General features: G+C 42.6%; 1 protein-coding gene across 3 annotated transcripts in view; it reads left to right on the top strand.

The window, feature by feature from the left end:
• The window catches only part of LOC121283117 (eosinophil peroxidase-like), a 76,350-nt gene that overhangs the window by 50,077 nt on the left and 2,872 nt on the right, over positions 1 to 23,401 (top strand). For 2 of the 3 annotated variants that reach the window (XM_041197243.1, XM_041197245.1), the window contains 7 exons: positions 293 to 635; positions 5,294 to 5,454; positions 8,285 to 8,543; positions 12,890 to 13,060; positions 13,362 to 13,599; positions 15,054 to 15,259; positions 20,198 to 20,359. In XM_041197243.1, coding sequence (XP_041053177.1) covers positions 293 to 635; positions 5,294 to 5,454; positions 8,285 to 8,543; positions 12,890 to 13,060; positions 13,362 to 13,599; positions 15,054 to 15,259; positions 20,198 to 20,359 — 1,540 coding nt within the window. The remainder of the gene's footprint in view (positions 1 to 292; positions 636 to 5,293; positions 5,455 to 8,284; positions 8,544 to 12,889; positions 13,061 to 13,361; positions 13,600 to 15,053; positions 15,260 to 20,197; positions 20,360 to 23,401) is intronic. The other variant, XM_041197246.1, reaches the window with a different exon arrangement.

The raw sequence follows: 23,401 nt of genomic DNA, 5'->3' as shown, positions 1-23,401 counted from the left end.
AAAAAAGGGGAGTACTCTGCACTGTAATTACTTCCCAAGGATGTGGGAACACTGCACTTTAGCTGCTTCCCTAGACCAGATCTGCCTTTGTAAGACAGATGGATCCTCATTCCTTTTGCACATACTTCTGTCAAGTAAAGAAAAAGAAAGCGTGATGGATTTTGTGGCAAAAACCTCTTCAGAACCACAAAAGAATTATTGGTTTTCAAGGCCCATCTACTGAACAACCTCATCTTTCTCTGTGGGCCTATGAATACCTGCTTCCATCACTACCCTGGCCTTTCATCCGCAGGTACCTTATGACGACCCACGGATTACAGACAGCCATCAGTGCATACCATTCATCAGATCAGCTCTTGTGTGCCCCTCAGTGTTTACAGGCATGAATACATGCGAGCAGATCAATATGCAGACATCCTACATTGACGCCAGCAATATTTACGGCAACACAGAATACCAGGAAAAGAAACTCAGAGATTTCACCAGTGACCAGGGTCTGTTGATGGTCAATCCAACCTTTTCGGATGACAGACTGAAATACCTGCCTTTCACAAGCTATAGGCAGAAGAGCCCTTGTGCTGTGATCCACAACAGCTCCTCTTGCTCTGGCATAAGCGTTCCCTGTATGTTAGCTGGTAAGAAATCATTGGTTGGTCACATAGTATGATAAGCACCTAATAGCACAGTGCATCTGAGCCAAGGTAAAACCAACCCAAACTTTGAACACTGTGCGATGAATCCCTGCTTTCTCAGTGAATGAACCATGTCATGTGATACTGAGTGTTCAGAGCTAAGAATCAAATTTGATAATCTCAACCTTCCTGATCTAAATGTCTATAGTCTTAATGTAGGTTCATGTAGCAGCACCCCTGCTTGAAGTGTGAATTGCAAAAATGTGAAAAAAGAAGAGGGGAACAGATAGGTTAACTTGAGAGAACTATTTCTGCTATTTCTAGTTGGGGAGTTCTAGGACTAAGGGTTACAAAAATTTGGAGCTAGACTTCTCAGGGATAGATTTAGGAAACTGTCTTTCACATGAAGGATGTTAGAAGTATAAAACTTTCTTTCAAAAATGGCAAATGATGCTAGCTTGTCTTAATTTTAAAATTGAGATTGATAGATTTTTTTGGCCAAAGGTATTGAGGGATATGGAGCAAAGGTGAGTCAATGGAGTAAAAAAAAGAAAACTTGCTGAATTTTGTGGCAAAAACCTCTTCAGAACCACAAAAGAAGTATTGGTCACAGATCAGCAATGATTTCACTGAATGGTGGAACAGGTTCAAAGAGTTAAAGGTCCATTCCAATTCCAATGGGCGGGATTTTTGGACTTTTGGCTGGGCTACTGAATCTCCCAGTGTGTCCCACCACGATGGTGCCAGAAAATCCTGGCCAATGTTTCTATGTTCCTACTCATTCAGGTATTGAGTAAAGCTTCCTTGCTGCTGACCCTGTAAGGTGCCTTAACCTCAAGCTCAAATGAGCAGCTGTTCAGCACCAGTGCATATATTACCATTTCCCACTAAGCATCTATATAGTCTCTCTGATTGAGATCATAGATTTGCTCAGGAAATAAGAACATAATGGCCCAGATCTTCTAAGGAGCAGTGACCAGAATCAGATTCCTACTCCGTTTGAACTTTCCCCCAGCTTGAATCTGCTCTGCATTTCTTACCGGGTCTTCGAGCCTGGCTTTACCAGAAATTCAGAGCGCAGGAGCCCTCAGTGAGCTCCATTGCAGTGGAGTAGAGTTGGGGGGGTGGGGGGGGGGGCAGGAAGACAGGACATGCCCCTTTTTACAGCACTAGCTGCCATCTGGTAAGTTTAAAGGCCCAGTTTGAATGTTAGTAAATGGCTGAATGGGTGATTGGGTAAATGAGTGAAGTGATAGGGTGGGTAGGGTGGTAGATGGGTGAGGTGGTAGGTGAGTGATCAGGGGATACTGGCAGTTCGGGGGTAGCCGGAAGGGTTGGGGGGTTAGTTGGGGTTCAGTGTGAGTGATGGGTGGGGAGTTGGTGTCAGTTCTGCTGCTACCCAAGAGTTAGACTAGGATTCTTTTGTCTAACATTTCATGGGTAACTATTCAGGTAACTAGAGCTAGTGTTGGTCTGCTAGAGACTGAGTTTGGAGAATTGATAATGGAAAACAAAGAAAAGCTGGAGGAGATGAAGAGGTATTTTGCATCTGACTTTATGGTATAAGACTTAGAAAACTTCCCAAAGATACTTGATAATCAAGAGGGATGAACTTAAAACAATCATGATCACCAGGGAACTAGATGCTACAAAAACTATTTGGCCTGTTGACCTACAAGTCCCCAGGACTGGATGGCCTGTATTCAAGGGTCTTAAAAAAAAGAGCCAGCACAGATAGTAGGTGCATCTGGTACAATCTTTCAAAGTTCCTTAGATTCTGGAATGGTTCCAGTGGATTGGCAAATATCTAATGTAACACCTTCATTCAAGAAAGGAGGGAAGCAGAAAGCAGGAAACTATGGGCCAGTTAGTCTAACATCTGTCATTGGGAAAGTGCTGGAATCCATTATTAAGGAGGTTATAGCAGAATACTTAGAAAATCACAATGTGATCAGGCAGAGCCAACGTGGCTTTGTGAAAAGGAAATCATGTTTAACTAATCTATTCAAGATTTTGACAAAGTAAATTCAAGGCGGATAATGGTAGATATGGTGTACTTAGATTTCCAAGAGGCACTTGATAAGGTGCCACATCAAGGGTTACTACACAAGATAAGAGCACATGGTGTAGGGGGTAACATATTAGCATGGATAAAAGTTTGGTTAGCTATCAGAAAGCAGAGAGTAGGAATTAGTGTGTCTTTTTTGGATTGGCAAGCTGTAACTAGTGGAGTGCCAGAGGGACCAGTGCTGGGTCCTCAACTTTTTACAATGTATATCAATTATTTGGATGAAGGGACCAAATGTATGGTAGCTAAATTTGCTGATGACACCAAAATAGGAAGGAAAGTTAATTGTCAAGAGAAAATCTGAAAAGGGACATAGACAGGTCAAGTGAAGGGTTTTAGTCCATGGAATTCTTTTCCCTAGAAAGTACTGGGGCCTGGGTCTTTAAATTTATTCAAGGCTGAGTTAGATAGATTTTTGATAAAGGAGTCAAGGGTTATGGGGTGTAGACAGGAAGGTGGAGCTGAGATCACAACCAGATCAGCCATGATCTTATTGAATGGAAGAGCAGGCTCATAGGGCCAAATGGCCTACTCCTGCTCCTAAGTCCTACATTCCTACGTAAGTAAATCAGAATTGCATAAAGTCTCAGACTGCAGCACAGAGTATGAGACATTCATGGAAGGGTCCAGGGAGCAAGGGAAATTAACCATCAGAAATTGAATTTGAGCAATTCCCATGGAGGTCAGCAGGTCAGGACTTCCACAGGGTACCGATGCACATCTCCAGCCATTCATCTGGTCTCTGACAATCTGGAGACCAGATGATTTGGGCCATTAATAGGAATAGGCTAGTTAACCCTCGAGCTTGTTCTACCATTCAACGAGGTCTACCCCATATCCCTTAATACTCGGTTAATAAAAACCTATCAATCTCAGTTTTAAAATTAATAATTCATCTAGTATCAGTTGCCATTTGGAGAAGAGAGTTTCAAACCTGTACTGCCCATTGTGTGTGGAATAATCTCCTAATTTCACTCCTGAAAGCTCTAGCTCTAATTTTTAGACTATGTCCCCCAGTCTTAGACTCTCCAACTGTTGTGCGACTGCCCTCTAACACAAACGTACCAACCATGCATTGATGAATGGTAATAAATGCTTGGGTTATTTACTGATGAATGTCAGATATCTACAGGGTTACAGGAGAGCTCTACATACACACGCTATCAGAGGATCGATATTGCTCCAACTGTTGTGTCACATGTTACCTTGCATCACTTCCTGTGGGGATAATATATTTTAATTATATACATATTCAGTGAATGCTAATCAAAACACTGCACTACCTATATTAAAGCACTATCACAACATCAAGCAGCAAAAATAGTTTCGCTCTGTTCGCCTTTATGTGTTGAAAATATCAATCTAATTACCCCTTAATCTTCTAAATTATGGGGAATACAACATTAATTGTGTAGTCTCTCCTCACAATTTAACCCTCAGAGTTCAGATATAGTTCTGATAAATCTATGCTGCACTCCTTCAAGGGTAAAATATTCTTCCTAAGGTGTGGTGCCCAGAATTGCCCCATTTCTGATCTATCCAAATCTTCATATAGCTGAAGCAAAACTTCTACCACCTTGTATTTCAGTCCTATAGATATAAAACCCAGCAATCCCATTAGGTTTTAAAATTATGTTCTGTACCTGTTCATGATATTTTATTGATTCACGTATATGGACCCTCAAGTATCTTTGGACCTCCACTCTTTCTAACTTTTCACCATTTAGAAAGTATTCTGTTCTATCCTATTTAGATTCAAAGTAGATGTTCTCACATTTGCTTACATTGAAATCCATTTGCCAGAGTTTTGCCATTCACTTAATCTATCAATATCTCTCTGTAAGGCTATATTCAATCTATACAGCTTTGCAAAGATGCTATCCTGCTGTCATCAGCAAATTCAGATATATGTCTTTCTAACCCATCATCTAGGTAGTTAATAAATAAGCTGAATAGTGGCGGCTGCAACTCAAATCCTTGTGAGACATGGGTTGATGTGATTCACATAGTATCCATTTACAGTTATTGCTTCAAGGAAAAAGCCTCCCTGTCAGTCGGGGCTGCATTGTAACACAGGTTTCCAAAGTATGAGGTTTTGTACTAACACACTGCACCACACAACTGCATTTTCTTTTCTTCTCGCATGGGATGTGGGTGCAGCATTTGTTGCCCATCACTAATTACCCTTCAACTGAGTGGTTTTCTTTTCAGAGGGTTGTTAAGAATCAATCACATTGCTGTGTGTCTGGAGTCACATGTAGGCCAGACCATTTAAGGGTAACAGATTTATTAGCGACCCAGATGACTTTTACAGCAATTGATAGTTTCACAGTCACCATTACTGAGACCAGCTTAATTTTCCAGATTTTATTACTTGAATTTGAACCCATGTGCCCAGAGCATTAGCCTGGGTCTTTGATTTACTACTCCAATAATATTACCACTACACCATCACCTCCCCATTGTAGCACTTCACTGATTCACCAGTCTGGATTTTTAGTGGGTAAGATAAATCTTACCAACTCATATTATTATATACACGTTTTTCTCCTTTTGTAAATAGTTTATTAATTGTGTTCACATGTTCACACAGGTGATGACCGTGCAAATGAAAACCTGGGACTGCTCTCTGTTCACACGCTATTTCTACGGGAACACAATCGTTTAGCAAGAGAGCTGAAGAAGCTGAACCCACACTGGAGTGGAGAAACAATCTACCAGGAGGCGAGGAAAATCATGGGAGCATTTCAACAGGTAGAGAGAAAACGGAACAGTCTTCCAATCAAAGAGATATTTTTGGACCTATGGTTCCCAAATCTCTTAACCACTGGGGTTTTCTCCACATCATGTCTGGGTTTGTTTTAGACTAATTGATGGAGATGAATTACTCTGATTAGTCAACAACTCCATTATCACTGAATCATCCAGCTGATCGCCGCCATGTTGTGGTATCGGCTGGTCACTTTGACCCCTCCCCCGGACTTTGTCACAAGAATCCAGAGATTGTTAGTCGACTTCTTCTGGGACAAAAGATTGTACTGGGTCGCTGCCGAGGTTCTGAGTCTCCCGCTTAGGGAGGGTGGTCAGGCGCTAGTGTGCCTACACACACAGGTGGCGACTTTCCGCCTTCAGACCCTGCAGCGATACCTCTACGTCGAGCCTCCTCCTAGATGGTGTGCCCTGATGACGTATTTCTTCCGTCAGGTGCACGGCCTGAATTATGACGTGCAGCTCCTGTTTATAGAACAGCTGGGCCTCGGTGGCTCCTTGCAGGCATTGCCCGTCTTTTACCAGGACCTGATCAAAGTCTGGAAAGTGGTCGCCTCGCGACGCAGCTCTCCCCCGTCAGGAGTAGCGGCTATCGTCAGAGAGCCGCTGCTCAGGAATCCGCCCCTCCGTCCTTTTCAGTGGTTGGCGGAGAGGAGGGCTGTGGCCGCAGGGGTGACCAGGATCGGGGACGTGCTGGGTGGCGGAGGACTGGGCTGGATGCTCCCACAGGAGTTGGCGCGACGCGCGTCTGTGAGTGTCCAGGTCGCAGCCGATGCCATCCAAGACCTGAGAACGGTCGTGCTCGGACCCGACGTTATTTTGGGTCTTGAGGTGGCCCAGGTGCGCGATGGTCTTCCGTCTGAGCGTTCCCCTGTTCGGACGGAATTCCACATTGGCCCCAAGCCCCAAACCCTCCCTCGGGTGCTGGTGCCCCGCAATATGAGCCGCCTCGGGGACATGCCCTCTGTGCCTTTTGGCACGGCAAAGAGGGGCTTTTTGTACGGACTGCTGCTGCACACCTTCCATTTTCTCGCCCTTGTCCGTCGACCGGACACGCCCTGGCGTGCCTTGTTGCCGTCCGGCGGCGGAGGCCCCCGATGGGAGGCCCTCTACGGAGGTGTCCTCCCCCTTTCTATCGGGGACCTGGGTTGGAGGGTGTTGCATGCAGCAGTCCCTTATAATAAAAGGATGCATTGGTTCACGGACTCTCAGGACACGTGCCCTTTTTGCGGTCTTGTGGAGTCCGTGGACCATGTATACGTAGGGTGTTGTAGGCTGCACTCCCTTTTTAGTTATTTGAAAAACCTTTTATTGATGTTTTGTTTGCACTTCAGCCCCACGCTCCTGATCTATGGGCACCCGGTGCGGAAGGGGGTCGGGAAGGAGGAGGACCTCCTCGTGAACCTGCTTCTGGGCCTGGCCAAGTTGGCCATTAACAGGTCCAGGCAGCGGGCGACGGGGGAGTCCCGCCCGATTGTTTGTCCCTCTTCCGCGGCTACATTCGCTGCCGGATGTCCCTGGAGAAGGAGCACGCGGTGTCTGCTGGCACTCTCGAGGCCTTCCGTGCTCGGTGGGCACCGCGGGGACTGGGGTGTTTTGTTGACCCCTTTAATCACATTTTGATTTAAAGTTTGTAAGTTTCCTTTAAACTTTGTTCTTGGTTTTACAGCTGACCTAAATTAGGGGCTGTGCCTGATTTATCCCAATTTTGTTGATTTGGTTTTCATTTAAAAGATTATCACTGAATCATTACTATGAAGGTGGTGGTAGGCAAAATAGATATACCTTGATATTTTTTCATCTAGCATTTATTATGTTGATGTATACTCTGCATGTTTGTGTGTATGAGACTCTGTGAGTGCATAATCACTCTATATATGTATTTTTGTCCCTATTTTAGTGCACTTTTCTTTCTCTCTTTTCTCTTATTTTCTCTTTCTCTCTTTTCATATATTCCTATTTCTTTCTATTTATCTGTCTGTATGTGTGGGGAAAGGGATAATTTTTACCTTCATGTTTAGGGCAGTGGATTGGTGGAGTAGATATCTCACGCTTTAGAAATCAATGGGCATGAAAAGTTGGTTCTCTAAGAGGCAGGCAATATGTTCTGCTCTGCCAATTTACTAAAGTGAAAATTATTCCTTCTGCTTCTTGTCTTGTTGATCTTTCTCGTAATTCAGTTGTTGAGTTTTGGTTGGACTTTCCCATCAACTTGCTCCTAGCTTAGACAGAGAGTGAGGCAGTCCCCCCTATCTGCACTCACCCTTGGTGGATCCTGAGAGATTAAGGCTGCACTTTACAGCGTTAGATGTATATTTATGAAGGGCACCAGCCGTGCACCTGAAGAACTGAGAGAGTAATTTTGAGTATGATAGGACACTGATGTTGCTGAGTCTAGTTCAGCCTGACACTATAGCTCAGGAGGGTAATTGAATTGGTGGCAAGCCTACAGAGTTTTTGTGGCGCATTTGAAGAAGGTTGCTTTGGTCTTACTAATGTTTAGCTGGAGGAAAGTCCAAAATTGGGAGGGGCAGTGAGAAATTCTGTGCAATTCCATGATTCCGTACTCCCAGCTGTAGTACAGGTCAAAGAATTAGAGTTGTAATGATGTGGCCATGTATTCAATCCATGTTCCCAGGAGCGTGCCTCCCATTTGGGAGCATGGGATTGTGAAATTATAATGAGGAAGAAAATAAGAAAAATTGTGGGAGGGAAATTAAAGAGAATGGATCCATAGCGACTATTCCAATGACACAAGTTATTTGAGCATCACTTACAAATGGTTAATAATTACTTTCTGACTTCTCTCTGACAGATTATAAATTACAGGGACTATGTTCCCCTCGTAATTGGTAAGGATGCAACAGAGAAATATCTCCCTCAATACCAAAGCTACAATGAGTCTGTTGATCCCAGACTCTCTAATATCTTCACTACAGCCGCAATGCGCTTTGGGCATGTCACGATCCAGCCAAACGTGAAACGTTATAATGAAAAATACCAGGATGTATCGAAGTATTCCAGCATGCTCCTGCATGACACCTTCTTTGCTCCATGGAATTTAATTGAGGAAGGTACTCAACATTATCATTTCCCATAAACTGCAGCCTGGCCTACCGTAAATTAACAACCAATTTAAAATATTGATGCACTCTTGTGTTTAATGGTATATCAGTGCTGGATTATAGAACAATTTTCCAATTTTAGCTTCCAGAATTAATATGTAGCTCTAGCCCCAAGCAGATATAATGAAGATTAGACACAGGATGCTGCTTGCTTCTACGTTGCCCTATCAAGAACTCAGAAACAGCACACGTTAGATACAGAATAAAGTTCTCTTCACACTGTTGCATCAAACGCTCATCAGTCAAGTATGGCATGATATGGAAATGTGTGTAGGAAATCTGAGATCAGAAATGAATCAGTAGTCTGTCTGGCAATATGCCCTAATTTTATTAGCAAACACCTGACATCATCACACAATACAAGTAAATATAAAACAAAAACAGAATTACCTGGAAAAACTCAGCAGGTCTGGCAGCATCGGCGGAGAAGAAAAGAGTTGACGTTTCGAGTCCTCGTGACCCTTCGACAAAACTTCATGTGTATATTTACTCAACAAATGTCAAAAGTTAAAACCCATACTCATCCATTAACTAATATAACCATAATTTTTGTTTGTGGGCATCGCAGCTAGACCAGCATTTATTGTCCATCCTTAAATGCCCTAGGCTTAGAGCGCATCTAAGAATCAATCATTGCTGTGGATCTGGAATCACATGTACACCAGACTAGTTAAGGACTGCAGATTTCCTTCCCTAAGGGACGTTAGTGAACCAGATGGGCTTTTACAACAATTGATTCTTGGTCATCATTAGACTTTTAATTCCAGATCTTTTCTTCAATTGAATTCAAATTCCACCATGTGCCTTGGTAGGATTCAAACCCAGGTCCCCAGACCATTACCCTGGGTCTCTGGATTACTAGCCTGGAGACAATGCCACTACGTCACTGTCTCCCTTCAGACTGTACGTTGCCTCCTTGGGTAGTCTGTTCCACACATACACTATCAAATAGTTAAATCTAAATTGTCTGTGCACTTCTCCTCTTAAGTTTGGAATTTTATGCCCCCACAGGAGCGGGATGGTAGTGAGGAGTTGGGGGGGGAGCAGTAAAATTGGCACTGTCGACTGACAGATACAATTAAATATTGACAATTGAATCCTACAGGCACCATGGCAGTGTTGTCATGCCCATCGCCTACTTGATCGCATGGCTATTTTACCTGTGGTGAGGAAGGTATCGGGTGGCCTGCTTGCCCAGGCCAATTGAGACCCTTAAGTGGCCAATGAATGTCCATCAGGGACCCTCTCCAAGGTATTCACGCTCCCGCCATGCTTCCCCTCCTGCAATTTTTCCCCTCTTCCCTCCCCTATCCACTCTGGCCCCCAGTCCTCTCGCTGCGACCTGCCAGCCTGACCCCAGAAAGACCTTGGATTTCCCTTTTTCCTGGCTTTATGCACCTTTCTTTCAAGGAGTTGCCTGAAATTCCAGCTTTGTTGGCTGGCAGCTTCCGGAGATGGGACTGGAAGTGTATACAGGAATCCAAGTATGATCTGCCTACAGATTTATTGTCACCTCCTTGGATCTGTGCTGGATCCCTTTTAATTATGTAACTCTTGAGCCAATTACCTTTCCATATTACTGTGCTGTACTGTTGATTAAATTATAGAAGTCTGCAGAAGTGAAGGAAAATGGTAGGCCAGAAGATTGGGAAAATTTTAGAAACCAGGAAAGGATGGCTAAAAAAAATGAAGGAGAAATTGGTGTATGAGAGAAAACTAGCAAGAAACATAAAAGTGAACAGTAAAAGCTTCTACAAGTACATTAAAATGAAAAGAGTTGCTAAAGTTGGTCCCTTAAAGGGTGAGCCTGGGGAATTAATAGGGGGAAACAAAGAAATGGTGAAGGCTTTGAACAAGTATCTTGTATCTGCCTTCACAGTAAAAGCAACTAAAAGCATCCCAAGAATAGTAGAAAATCAAGGAGCAAAAGGGAGGGAGGATCTTAAAACAATCGCAATCTCTAAAGTACTGGGTAAACTAATGGGACTAAAGGCTGACAAACCTGGCGGCTGCATCCTAGGGTCTTAAAATAAGTGGCTTCAGTGATATATTCCTTAGATTCTGGAAGAGTCCCAGTGGATTGGAAAACCACAAATGTAACACCTCTATTCAAGAAGGGTGGAAGACAGGAAGCAGGAAACTTTAGGCCAGTTAGCCTGACATCTGTCATTGGGGGAATGCTAGAACCAATTATTAAAGAGATCATAGCAGGACATTTAGAAAATCATAATACAATCAGGCAGAGTCAGCATGGTTTTGTGAAAGGAAAATCATGTTTCACAAATGTATTAGTTCTTTGAGGATGTAACAAGCAGGGTGGATGAAGGGGAACCAGTAGATGTGTATTTAGGTTTCCAAAAGGCATTTTATTAAAGTGACACAAAAGATTACTACACAAGATAAAAGCACACAGGGCAGCATTTTCCCATCAGCGAGCAGGGGGGGCGGAGCCCGTGTGCCGACGCGTAAAATGACGCGTGGTGACATTGGGCGGGCATCCCGGCGCCACTGCACGTCATTTAGCTTTTTAATTCATCAGGCGTGCTGTCGAGTCGGTTGTGTGCCCGCCAAATTGTCAAAGGCCTATTAAGACCATTTAAAACCTCCACATTTTTCATGAAACCTCATCCATGGGCAGGATGAGGTTTCATAACTATTTTAAAATCTAATAAAAATTTATACATTTATTCTTTGACACGTCCCAGCTCATGTGATAGTGTCACATGAGGGGACATGTTTTAAAAGTTTAAAAATCCTTTATTTAAAAGTTTAACACTGAAACAAATCTTCCTGAGGCACCTCCGTGGCTTGACAGAGTAGATGCTGAGAGAATTTTTCCCCTTGTGGTAACGGGGTCTCACATTTAAGATGGGGACGAGGAGGAATTTATCTCTCACCTTCCAAGGAAACCATTGGACACTGGGTCATTAAATATATTCAAGGCTGAGTTAGACAGATTTTTGTTCTGTAAAGAGCTATGGGGGGCATACAGGAAAGTGGAATTAAGGCCACAATCATATCAGCCATGATCTTATTGAACGGCACAGCAGGCTTGATGGGCTGAATGGCCTACTCCTGTTCCTATTTCTTATGATCTTATGAAATTGTTCAAACAAAACCAAAACTAGTCCCAATGTCACACCTTCCCCTTATAGCCCCACTTTTTCCTTTGCTTAAAATATCTATCCAATGTTCCCAAAGTGAAACATTCCAAATTACTCATTGCAGCAAAGCTTTCCATGTGCCAACAATTCCCTGTTTAAAGATAACTTCACTCTCCTACCAAAAATTCTAAATCGACAATGCTTCATCATCATCTCCCTAACCGGAGAAACTTATATACCCGATTCGATCTATCAAAACCTATCATAATTTTAACAATAAACTCTACTAAATCACTTCTTAACCTCCTCTCTACTGGTGGGAATCATCCCAATCTCTCAAGTCTGAACTCTTAACACAATGAAATCTGCTATAGCTCACTAGGGTTTTAATATCCTGTTCCATTTGGGGGTTTCCTGAAACTGCTCACTGTACACTAATTGTGGCCTACCCAATCCTTTGTGCAAATTTATAATTCATTTCTTTCCTCTTGTACTCTATGCACTTATTTACAAAAACCCAAAATGCAGTCAGTTTTTTAATGGCTCCAGTGACCTGCGCTCACCTTCCAGGAATTGAATTTGACTACCCATGTCTTTCTATTCACCTACACCCTTCAATGTCTTTCCTTCGAGTGTATAAGTATACACTCTTGCTTGAATCCCTCCCAGAATATATTACCTCCCATGTATCCACATTAAATCAAAACTGGTCACACTCTGCTTAATCCACTAACTCATTGGAGGTAAATTTTCATCTTCATCTCCTGGGCAGTTATCTAGTAGAGTGGATTACCCACCCATTGTACAATCTATCCCATTCTCATCCCACTGAAATCAATGGAATTATAAGGCATCTATTCCCCTCTCTCACTAGTTACATGTGTTTGCTTATTTTGTCTTTATCTCTGAAGTGTTGCTCCCTTTACACTCCTTACATTTGCCATATGTACAGAGTAATGTGAAGTATATCTGCAGTGACCAATCAAGCCCTCCCAAGTCAGACATAGCACAGGTCAATTCCGATTAGTAATTCTGGTTAGTATTGCACTACTTCATCAAGCCTTAGCTTACCAGGTTACAGGGGAGAGTTAAGGAGATGTCAAATATTAGAAACACACTAATTTGCATTCATTCAAGTGAAAAAAAGTCAAGAATTAAAATATCATTGAAAATAAATGTTTTATTGTTTAGGTGGAATTGATCCAATCTTTCGAGGTATGCTTGGTTACCCTGCCAAACTGCAGACCCAAAGCTCCATGATGTCAGATGAACTGCGTGAGAAGCTGTTTGCAGCACAGCATCATATAGCCCTGGACCTGTCTGCCATAAACATACAGCGCTCTCGAGACCATGGGCTCCAAGGTAACAGAAGATGACTACAGTGAATAGCCTGATTTGTTCTTTCAGTCTCATGTGTAGTTGGTTGTGATTTTACTGCCTCTCTGAAGATTCTGATTTTCGATCTCTAAGAACACAATCTATATTTGATGAAATAGAGCATGTATCATGCTGAGAACTGAATTAAAAGGCTCAATTTGAAAATTATGAAACCATCAAACAGCAGATTTTAAAATGTTTTCGTTTTCTTGTGCTAATATTATGTTTTTATTTACCGTAAGTCATAAACAGAAAAATAACCTCCATCTCCCCACTCTGAATCCAGGTTACAATGCTTGGCGAAGGTTCTGTGGACTTTCTGAGCCCCAAGATATTGTTGCTCTTTCTCTCATCCTTAACAATATGGACCTAGCAATTAATCTCCTCAACTTGTATGGAACTCCAGACAACATCGACGTGTGGGTGGGGGGTATCTCCGAACCCTTCGTGGAAGGTGGCAGGGTGGGCCCTTTGTTCGCTTGTTTGATAGGACAACAATTCAAGAATCTGAGAGATGGAGACAGGTAACGGATGTATGGAGAGTCTCAAGGAAATCCATTTGTATATCACATTATAATATTCTTCTGTTAATGGAACAGGTTTGCCCTCTAAGAGGCCTAAATTCTACTTCTTAGTCATAGGAACAAAGTTGGCATTTCTAGAATCAATCCCTACATCTCCTGCACTACTCACCTCACCTCAATCATCACTACCTCCAGCACCAGCTCTCTTGCAACAACATTACTTTCACTTTTAGAATAACCTTTCAACTTTAGCTCCCAGAATTAGCACATTTCCATAATTAGCTCCACCATAATTACCATTTAATGTTTGACCCATATGCCTTATAGTATTCATGGATATTTGCAACACCCCAACCCCTGGCAAAGATGACAGAAATGTAAGCAGAAGATTGCTGACCTGAGGAAAATGTCAGCTTTTCCTCCCTGTTGTCTCTCAAATCAGAAAGCTGTGGGTCATGGTCCTTGTGTCACGAGCCTGTTAAAAAAACTATGGTGAAAAAATTACTTTCCTCCAGCCAGCAGTATATACAGGCCCCTAAACAGGCCTGAAACCCACTCGGGCCTACTTTCACACCCATCCAAGTCCCTCCTGACAGTTCAGGAGCGTAAACCCCTGACTTCGGACTCCCTTCTTCCAGCCCCATCTGCCATTTGCATCAAGGTCTGGTAGTGGTACCTGGAATTCCAACCCTCTCAAGACAAAATACAGGCCCTGTGATCAGAATTTGGCACATTCAGGACCCACCTGATTCTTTTGATGTTCCTGCACACTCACACTAAAGTTACTAGAAGAACTTACCCGAATGGCCTGGCTATTTTATCACTTTATCCTCAACCAAGATAAATTGACATACTAGGCTATTTTAACTGTAAAAGAAACCTTAGTGTACCTGAATACATTATTTATTTATTTTATTTCCACACAATGGCTGGAATTTTCCAGCCTCTCAAGCTGGTGAGATCTTCCGGTCCTGCCAATGTGAACAGAGATTTCAAAGGCTCCCCAGCCCTACCACAGGGTCTGGAAAATTCCGACCAATGTCTTTTGAGTCCATACATTAACTGCAGCTGAGTGGGCAGCTGAAAACTAGGGGCGCGATATTCCAGCCCCGCTGTGGTGGGACCCACCGCAGAGGATGTAGCAGCCCAGCCAAAATCCATCGACTTTCAGTGGGACTGGAAAATCCTACCCCAATGCCCACCAAACCACAAGAAAGAGCAAGAGGGAAGTTTAATTGAAATAGTTCCTTCTATGTCCCTCAGAAATATCCCAAATACTACACACAGGTGAATTACACTATATAGTGACTGGTGTTAATTTGGCAGTTTTTCCCAGTAAGGCCCCACAACCACCAAGGCCTAGTTTTTTTTTTGTTGGGATTGGTTGAGAGATAAATATAAGCCAGAGTATACGCCCTTCTGAATAATCATTTGTCTTGTTCTTTGTGCTTTAGATTCTGGTGGGAAAATGAGGGGGTTTTTACTGCCAGACAGCAGCAGGCTCTTTGGCGAATGTCATTCTCCAGACTAATCTGTGATAACACCGGGATTGAAGAACTCCCTCAGGATGTGTTTAGGTACATGCCATACCCAGAAGGATATGTCAGATGTAATCAGATTTCACGAGTAGACCTGAGTACCTGGAAAGAGAAGACTAATGGTATGACAATGTTGGATTCTGATATAAGACATTCGGATTCATTGTTTGTCCTAAACTGAACAAGTGACCGATGGTATAAGAAGGTGATGATAACTAGTTTACAAGACCATCACTGGGATTTTCCGGCCTTGCCGTGGCAGGACCCACCACCGGCAATGCAGCAACCCAGCCAAGAGTCCATTGACTTTCGGCAGGACCAGACAATCCCAGCAGCAGGGCCAGGGAATCCTGCCCTATGTTGATGTGATTTGATCTGTAATGGATTTGGATGCAAGAGACTCCCAGTTAGGAAACCTTTTCTTACTATCGTCTTTTGTTTTTCTCTAAAATCTCAAGCTTGTTCCTGGAATGTACTGAAGGAGTGGAGATCAGGTTGGTGCTGTAGGCAGGCATTCAACTTTCTGGAGAACTGACAGATCAGTGTTTTTTTTTTGGCTCCCAGCAGTCATGTCCATCATTGCTGCTTTTGTCAATGGTGAGGTTTAATGTCAGGATGTTCAGAATAAGGCCAAACACTTGAGCTATATGAAAAATATTGCACAGTCAGTATAATTTTTGAACATGTAATTGAGAAAGAGGGGTTATATAAAACTAGTAAATATTAAGTAAAATAAAATTCCTAAAGTTATCACTGACTATTGAAATAGGTTTCGCTATTACCGCTTGTCAAATTGAAGATGAAGTAAAATGCAGAATAACAAAAAGTTTAATTCTTGTCCTTTTATCATTTGGTGTCTGTTATATAGGATTACATAAGATATATGACACAGAAACAGCCCATCCATGCCTGTGTTTACCAATCTAACCTCTTCTCACCTTTACTGAACTAAATCTACAATTATAACCGTCTATTCCCTTCTCTCATGAATGCTTGTCTAGCTTCCCCTTAAATGCATCTATACTATTCTCTTCAATCACTTCCTGTGGTACTGAGTTCCACATTCTCACCACTCCTGGGTAAGGAAGTTTCTTCTGAATTTCCTATTGCTTTTCTTGGTGACTATTTTGTATTGATGGCCTCTAGTTATGCTCTTCCCCACAAGAGGCAACATTTTCTTTGCATCCACTCTATCAAAAATGTCATAATTTTAAAGATCTCTATTAGATCACTCCACAGCCTTTTTTCAAAAGAAAAGAGACCCAGCCTGTCAACCTTTTCCTGATACATATACCTAAGCTTTTCCGGTGTCGTCCTTGTAAATCTTCTCTGCATCCTCTTCAGTGCCTCTAGATCCTCCCTATTCTTCCTATCAAAATGTACCACCTCACACTTAGCTGCATTGAACTTCAATTGCTAATTATTTACCCATTCTGCAAGTTTATTAATATCGATCTCCAGAAATGTGGTGGAAGTATTGGTAAATATCTCCAATGTAGATGTATCAGATTCTGTTCCACAATTGCTCACTATGTGAGGACAATAAATCCAAATCCTAACTCTTAACCTTAAATTAGCTATTTAATGTGTGAGACACATATTTCATTGAAAAGTCTTATGCGAACCATTCTATATAGGAATTCTAATTATAATAACAAATAGCCTTTATATAGCTCCTTTAACATGGTAAAGCATCCCAAAGGTCTTCACATGAACATAATCAGACAAAGAAATTGAGTCAAAGAAGGAGATATTAGAACCAGTGACCAAAGATTGGTTAAGGAGTAAGTTTTATAGAGGATATTTAAGGAGTAGAGACAGATGTGGAGAGTTTTAGGGAGGGAATTCCAGAGCTTAGGGTCTAGGCAGCTAAAGGCACAGCCAGCAATGGCAGGATAAAAAAGTCAAGGGTGCACAAGGGTTCAGAATTGGAGGAATGCAGTGTTCAACTGCTGGTGGAGATCACAAATAGGGAGGGGCAAAGACGTGGAGGCATTTGAATACAGGAATGAGAATTTTAAATATGGGACACTTAAATATGTAGGTCAGTAAGCACTGGAGTGGCGAGTGAACTGGACTTCATGCACATTAGCATATGGAAGCAGAGTTTTGAATGAGCTCAGGTTTGCAGAGTTGAAGGATGGATGGTAAGCCAAGAGAACATGGGAATAGTTTAGTCTAAATTTAACAAAAGCATGGATATGCCTACAATTTTTTGTAAGTGCCTGTGAAGCTTGTAGCACTCTGGTAGCACTTTAAACCTTAAAACTGTCATAGTTTCCCTATCACATAACACACACTATATTACAGTAAATATGGAACAAGACTGTTCCTCATCTGTATTCAGTTGCAGTCTGTAGCCAAAGATGAGAATGCAGTCCACCTACCTCCACCAACCCCTGCATAATCAGGTTGGTTTTCTTTCCTTAGAGGCAAGTGGTCAGGTAGGTTCTCGATTCTTTAACATAATTGATCTTTCAAATTTGATTTTTTGTTGCGCCCAAGAAATATTTTGCCACACTGCTTTCCCCCAACAATTGTCTGATCTGCAATCCATTTTGAATATTTTCTCCATTGTTGAAGTCACAGTGGCAAGAGGGTCTTATTACAGTGTGACATGTTTATACAGCCAGTTCTTACAACATAAGAATATAGCATGGAAATATACAGATAAGGTCAAAATGTATAACTTTGAAAGTGAGACAATGGCCCAGATCTTCCATTCTCCAGAGGTTTCCACCCCAGAGGTATCCTGGAAGATGTGCTGGGGGACCCCTTGAAGACCACACACAAGGACTGCACGGAAATTGCCCAGGAAGTTTCAACTTCCATTGGGCAATTATCCTGCGCCTGGAACTCTACGAGATTACAATTTAAATTGGGGACTTTGGATCGTACCGGCTCGCTTCGCAGAATAGTTATCCAGGAAAAGATAGAAGAATTAAAACCAGTTCTAGTTCCTGAGTGACTATAATACTGACCCCACCCCCCCGGATCCCCTCACTGGACCCCCCACACCTTACTACCCTCCGCAACACCCCAACTTCCCTGACCCCCCGGCTACTCCCATACTCCCCGACACGCCACTCCCCGCACCCGGACTATCCCCACACCCCCTGACCAACCTCCACTGGCCTCAACACCCCCTGACCACCCAACAATGCAGACTACACCCCCACTAACTGATTACCCTTCTTGATCACCCGACTAACTCCCTAACCCCTCCAACCCGACCACCTGACTACTCCCCCACCCCTGACTATCCCCCTGATTACCCGACTAATCCGCCACACCGGGGCACCACTTCCTGACTATCCCCTCATCCCACAACCACCTGACTACTCCCCCACCAATTCCACCCTACAACCAGCACCCCCATCTCACCCAAACACCCTCTTACCTTACACACTTATCTTGTCTCCTAGCTTGTCAAAATGGGTGGGACATTTAAACCTATCAGAATACTGGAGCTAGTGCTGTAAAAAGGGAGTGTGGCTTCATTACCCCCAGTGACCCTGCACTGCACTAACGGCCTCTAGGAGCAGCTACCCTGCACATTTCTCAGCAGGCCCGGGTCAGAAGTCCTGGCAAGAAATATACAGCTCCAGACTGAGGGAAAGGAGCAGAGTGGCAATCCGACAGTGATTGGTTCTCCTTGGAAGAATTGGCCTTATATTATGTTGTAATATGCCTTTCAGGGATACCAGCATGACATCGCTAGAAGGGAAACATATCACGTGATCCATTCTTAGTTTCACTTTTGTTTTGAGCAGAGCGCACACACACAGCTCTGATGTCTTCAAGCTTTGTGTCTAAGTATAACTGTCCTCCTGTGCCTCGTCTTAATAAATGAAACCACAAATTGTTTACCCAATCCCTTATGAGCGATTCATGTCTCATGTCTTTTGCAATAAATAAGCCCAAGAATGATATCATTAGAACAACATGAAATATTATGTCTGCATGCATTAGACTAATTAGCCCCCAGCATCTAACGAGACCTCACCTAAAGTCCATAGTTAGTTCTAACACTTCATGAGCCATGCCATGAAAGATCACCTAGTATGTATAAAAATCCCCAGTCCCAATACCCTATGTTTTATATATAATAAATACATTGTTAACCCCAATGCCTAATCTGTTATATATTAAATAATTTCCCTGTCCCAGTAGCTAACCTACATGATAAATACACAATATATCAAATACCTTGCATTGATAAATTGTCCTTTGGGTAACCTACATAAAACCATGCAACCTCTCTCTCTTAAATAGCAGGCTCGCTGTAAGGTTGGTGGCTCTGACTTCACTTTAGGCTACATCTGTGATGTCCCATTGTCCACTGCAATCTTCATCTTTATACTCACATTCTGTCCTTTGTTAGCTTCAGTTGTTCAACTTCAGTACTTGCAACAGAGCTTTTCCGAAATCTTCTTTCTATCCAAAACCTTCTCTTTACATTCTAAATTATATTTTTTAAAAAGCCTGAATAAATGATTGATATCGGATTGAAATATTTTAAACTACCATACGGCATCCACTTCAGGTGATCAGACCAATATACACTGACAAAGTCAGCTACACGCATCAATTTCAAAGACACCATTCAACTGAGCTTCTTAGAAATTAAAAGTTCAGAATTTAATTTGCTTTACAAAATCTCAATTAATTCTTATCCCCCTCCTTTTCAACGACATGTAAATCACCCAGAAGGAATGGGATACTGATTAATATCCCCCACCACTAAGGTTATCTGTCCAAGGCCCATGAAGCAAATTTCCCTTTTGTTCTACCTGAACTGCCGAATTCACACTCTTGCACTTCAGTAGCATTGATCAGTTTAGATTGGAAGAATTGGCTCCTTAACTTCAGCAACTCTTACAACTGGATATTAAAGGACTGAGTTTCCTTAAAATATGCAATAGGATTTTATAGGAGCAGTGTCCATACTCTGAGGGCAAAATTTAGAAAAAGATTGCTCTTTTGCAAACACTTGTTCAAATATTTGCTATATATCTACACCTCCCTCTCCTGACGGCTTCTGGTTATTCCTTTTACAGTGACACCCTGTGGCTCCATTCCCACTGTCGCTCATGCCCATTTCTCAATCTGTAAATCCTCGGTCAGGTACACCTGTAAGTCAGGATTCAAGCTGGAGGGAGGAGATGTGATAAAATGTCTGAGTGACGGACAGTGGAATAGTGCACCACCTAGCTGTACAGGTAAGAGCCTGAAATCAGAGCAATAAGCTTGAAATTAAACAGTCATTTCACCTTCAGACAACATAAACTGTTCATGAGTTAACATTTCGAGTCCGTATGACTCTTCTTCAGAGCTGAAGAACATAGAGACTCGAAACGTTAACTCTGTCTTTCTCTCAACAGATGCTGTTAGACCTGCTGAGTTTTTCCAGCATTTTCTGTTTTTGTTTCAGATTTCCAGCAACTGCAGTAGTTTGCTTTTATAAACTGTTCATTGATCTTACTAAACTCTCTGCTAACTTAAAAGTGAATAATGAAAATGGTTAGAGCCAGAATGGGGTCCAGTGGATTTCTTTTTCAAATTTTGTGCTGATTGAAGGGAGGGGAGTCTTATTTCTGGGAGGTAGAACACTTTCTATTTGAGGGGCCCAGTGTCCACATCAATAGCCAACAACAACTTGATTTTATATAGCACGTTCATTGTAGTCAAACATCCCTAGGCATTACATAGCATCATTACCAGACAAACAGTGACACCGAGTCACATAAAGAGTTTGGCCAAAGAGGTTGATTTTAAAAAATTGTTTAAAGGAGCAAAAGGAAGAAAATCTTCTCGCAGCAATGGTTATCTGACCAAGCCGATGAAACAAATTTTCTTTTTGTTCTACCTGTACTGACAATTTCTCCAGCAAGACAGAAAAAACGATTTGACCTCACCCTCAGTAATCTCACTCTTGCAGATGTATCTGTCCATGATAATATTGTAGGAGTGGCCTCATTATGGAGGAAGTCCAACTTCACACTGACGACATCCTCCATCATGTGTGCACTGCCACCATGCTAAATGGGATAGATTCAGAACACATCTAGCAATTCAAAAATGGGCATCCATGAGAAGCTGTAGGCAATCAGCAGCAGCAGAACTGCATTTAATCATAATTGTAAACTTGTTGCCCATCATATCCCTCAATCTATCATTACCATCAGTCCAGGGGATCAATCTTGGTTTTATGAGGAGTTCAGGAGAGAATACCAAAGGCAGCACCAGACATACCTAAAAATGAGGTGCCAAGCAGGTGCAATACAGGCTACATGGATGCTAAACAGCGAAAACAGCATGCTATATAGACAGGCCTAAGTGATGCCACAACCAACGGATTAGGTAAAAGCTCTGCAGTCCTGCCACAACCAGCCGTGAATGCTGGTAGATAATTAAACAACTAACCGGAGGATGAGGCTCCACAAACATCTCTATTCTCAATGATGAGGGAGGATAGCACATCAGTGCAAAAGACAAGGCTGAAGCATTTGCAAGCATCTTCATCCAGAGGTGCCCAGTGGTATTTTCATCATGGCCTCCTCCTCATGTCCCAGCATCACAGATGCCAGTCTTCAACCAATTTAATTCATTCCATATGATATCAATAGCTGAGCATAATGGATACTGCAAAAACTATGGGCCCTGACAACATCCCACCAATTATACTGAAGACTCATACTCCAGAGCTAACTGTGCCCAAGCCAAGATGTTCAAATACAGCTACAACAGTGGCACCCACCCAACAATGTGGAATATTTTCCCAGATATGTCCTATCCATAAAATGCAGAACAAATGCAATCCAGTAATTATCAAATCATCAGTCTACTCTCAATCATCAGTAAAGTGATGGATAGTGTCATTGACAGTGCTATCAAGTGTAATTACCCAGCAACAACTTGCTTACCAATGCTAGGGCCGCTCGGCTCCAGACCTCATTACAGTTTTGTTCCAAAACAGCTGAATTCAAGAGGTCAGATGAGAGTGACTGCCATTGACATCAAAGCAGCATTTGACCAAGTATGGAATCAGGAGCCCAAGCAAAATTGAAGTCAATGGGAATCAGGGGGAAACTCTCCACTGGTTGAGTCATACCTAGCACAAAGGAAGATGGCTGTGGTTGTTGGAGGTCAATCATCTCAGCCCCAGGATATCGCTGCATGGAACACTCAGGGTCATGTCCTAGGCCCAACCATCTTCAGCTGCTTCACCAATGACCTTCCCTCCATCATAAGGTCAGAAGCGGGGATGTTCGCTGATGTTTGCACACTATTCACGAATCCTCATATACGGAAGCAATTTGTGTCTATGTGCAGCAAGAACTGGACAACATTCAGACTTGGGCTGTTAAGTGGCAAGTAACATGAGCACCAGACAAGTGCCAGACAATGACCATCTCCAACCAGATGGAATCTAACCTTCTCCCCACAATGTTCAACAGCATTGCCATTGCTGAGCCCCACAAACATCCTGGGGGCTATCGTTGACTAGAACCCTAACTGGACCAGATATATAAATACTGTGGCTGCAAGACCGGGTTGGAGACTGGGAATTCTTCAGCGAGTAACACACCTCCTGACTCCCAAAGCCTGTCCACCATCTACAAGGCACAAGTCAGGAGTGTGTTGGAATTCTGCCCACTTGCCTGGATGAGTGCAGTTCCAACAACACTCAAAAAGCTTGACACCATCCAAGCCAAAGCAGCCCACTTGATCAGCACCTTGAACATTCACTCCCTCCAACACTGATGCACAGTGGCAGTAGTGTGTACCATCTACAAGGTGCACTGCAGCAATTTGCCAAGCCTCCTTTAACAACATCTTCCAAACCCAGGATCTCTACCACCATGAAGGACAAGGAGAACAGACTTGGGGGAACACCACCCCTCCAAGTCACACACCATCCTGACTTGGAAGTATATTTCTGCTCCTTTACTGTTCTGGGTTCAAAATCTGAACTTCCTTCCTAACAGCACTGTGAGTGTATCTGAACTGCAGTGGTTCAAGAAATAGCTCACCACCACCTTCACAAAAGGATGGGCAATAAATGCTAGCTTTGCAAGAAATGCTCACATCCCATGAACAAATAAAAAAGATTTTAGGATTTCAGTAGCATTGGTCTTTTTAGATAGGAAAAACTAACTCTAACTTCTCCAACTCTTACAAATGACAAAGGGCTGAGTTTCCCCAAATTATGCAAGAAGACTTTAGATTAAAGAGTGTTAGTGCCCATACGCTAAGGACAA

Source organism: Carcharodon carcharias, chromosome 10 (genome assembly GCF_017639515.1).
Source record: "Carcharodon carcharias isolate sCarCar2 chromosome 10, sCarCar2.pri, whole genome shotgun sequence".
Taxonomy (NCBI): Eukaryota; Metazoa; Chordata; class Chondrichthyes; order Lamniformes; family Lamnidae; genus Carcharodon; species Carcharodon carcharias.
The sequence above is the reverse complement of the archived record's forward strand: the minus strand, read 5'-3'. Positions and strand labels throughout refer to the sequence as shown.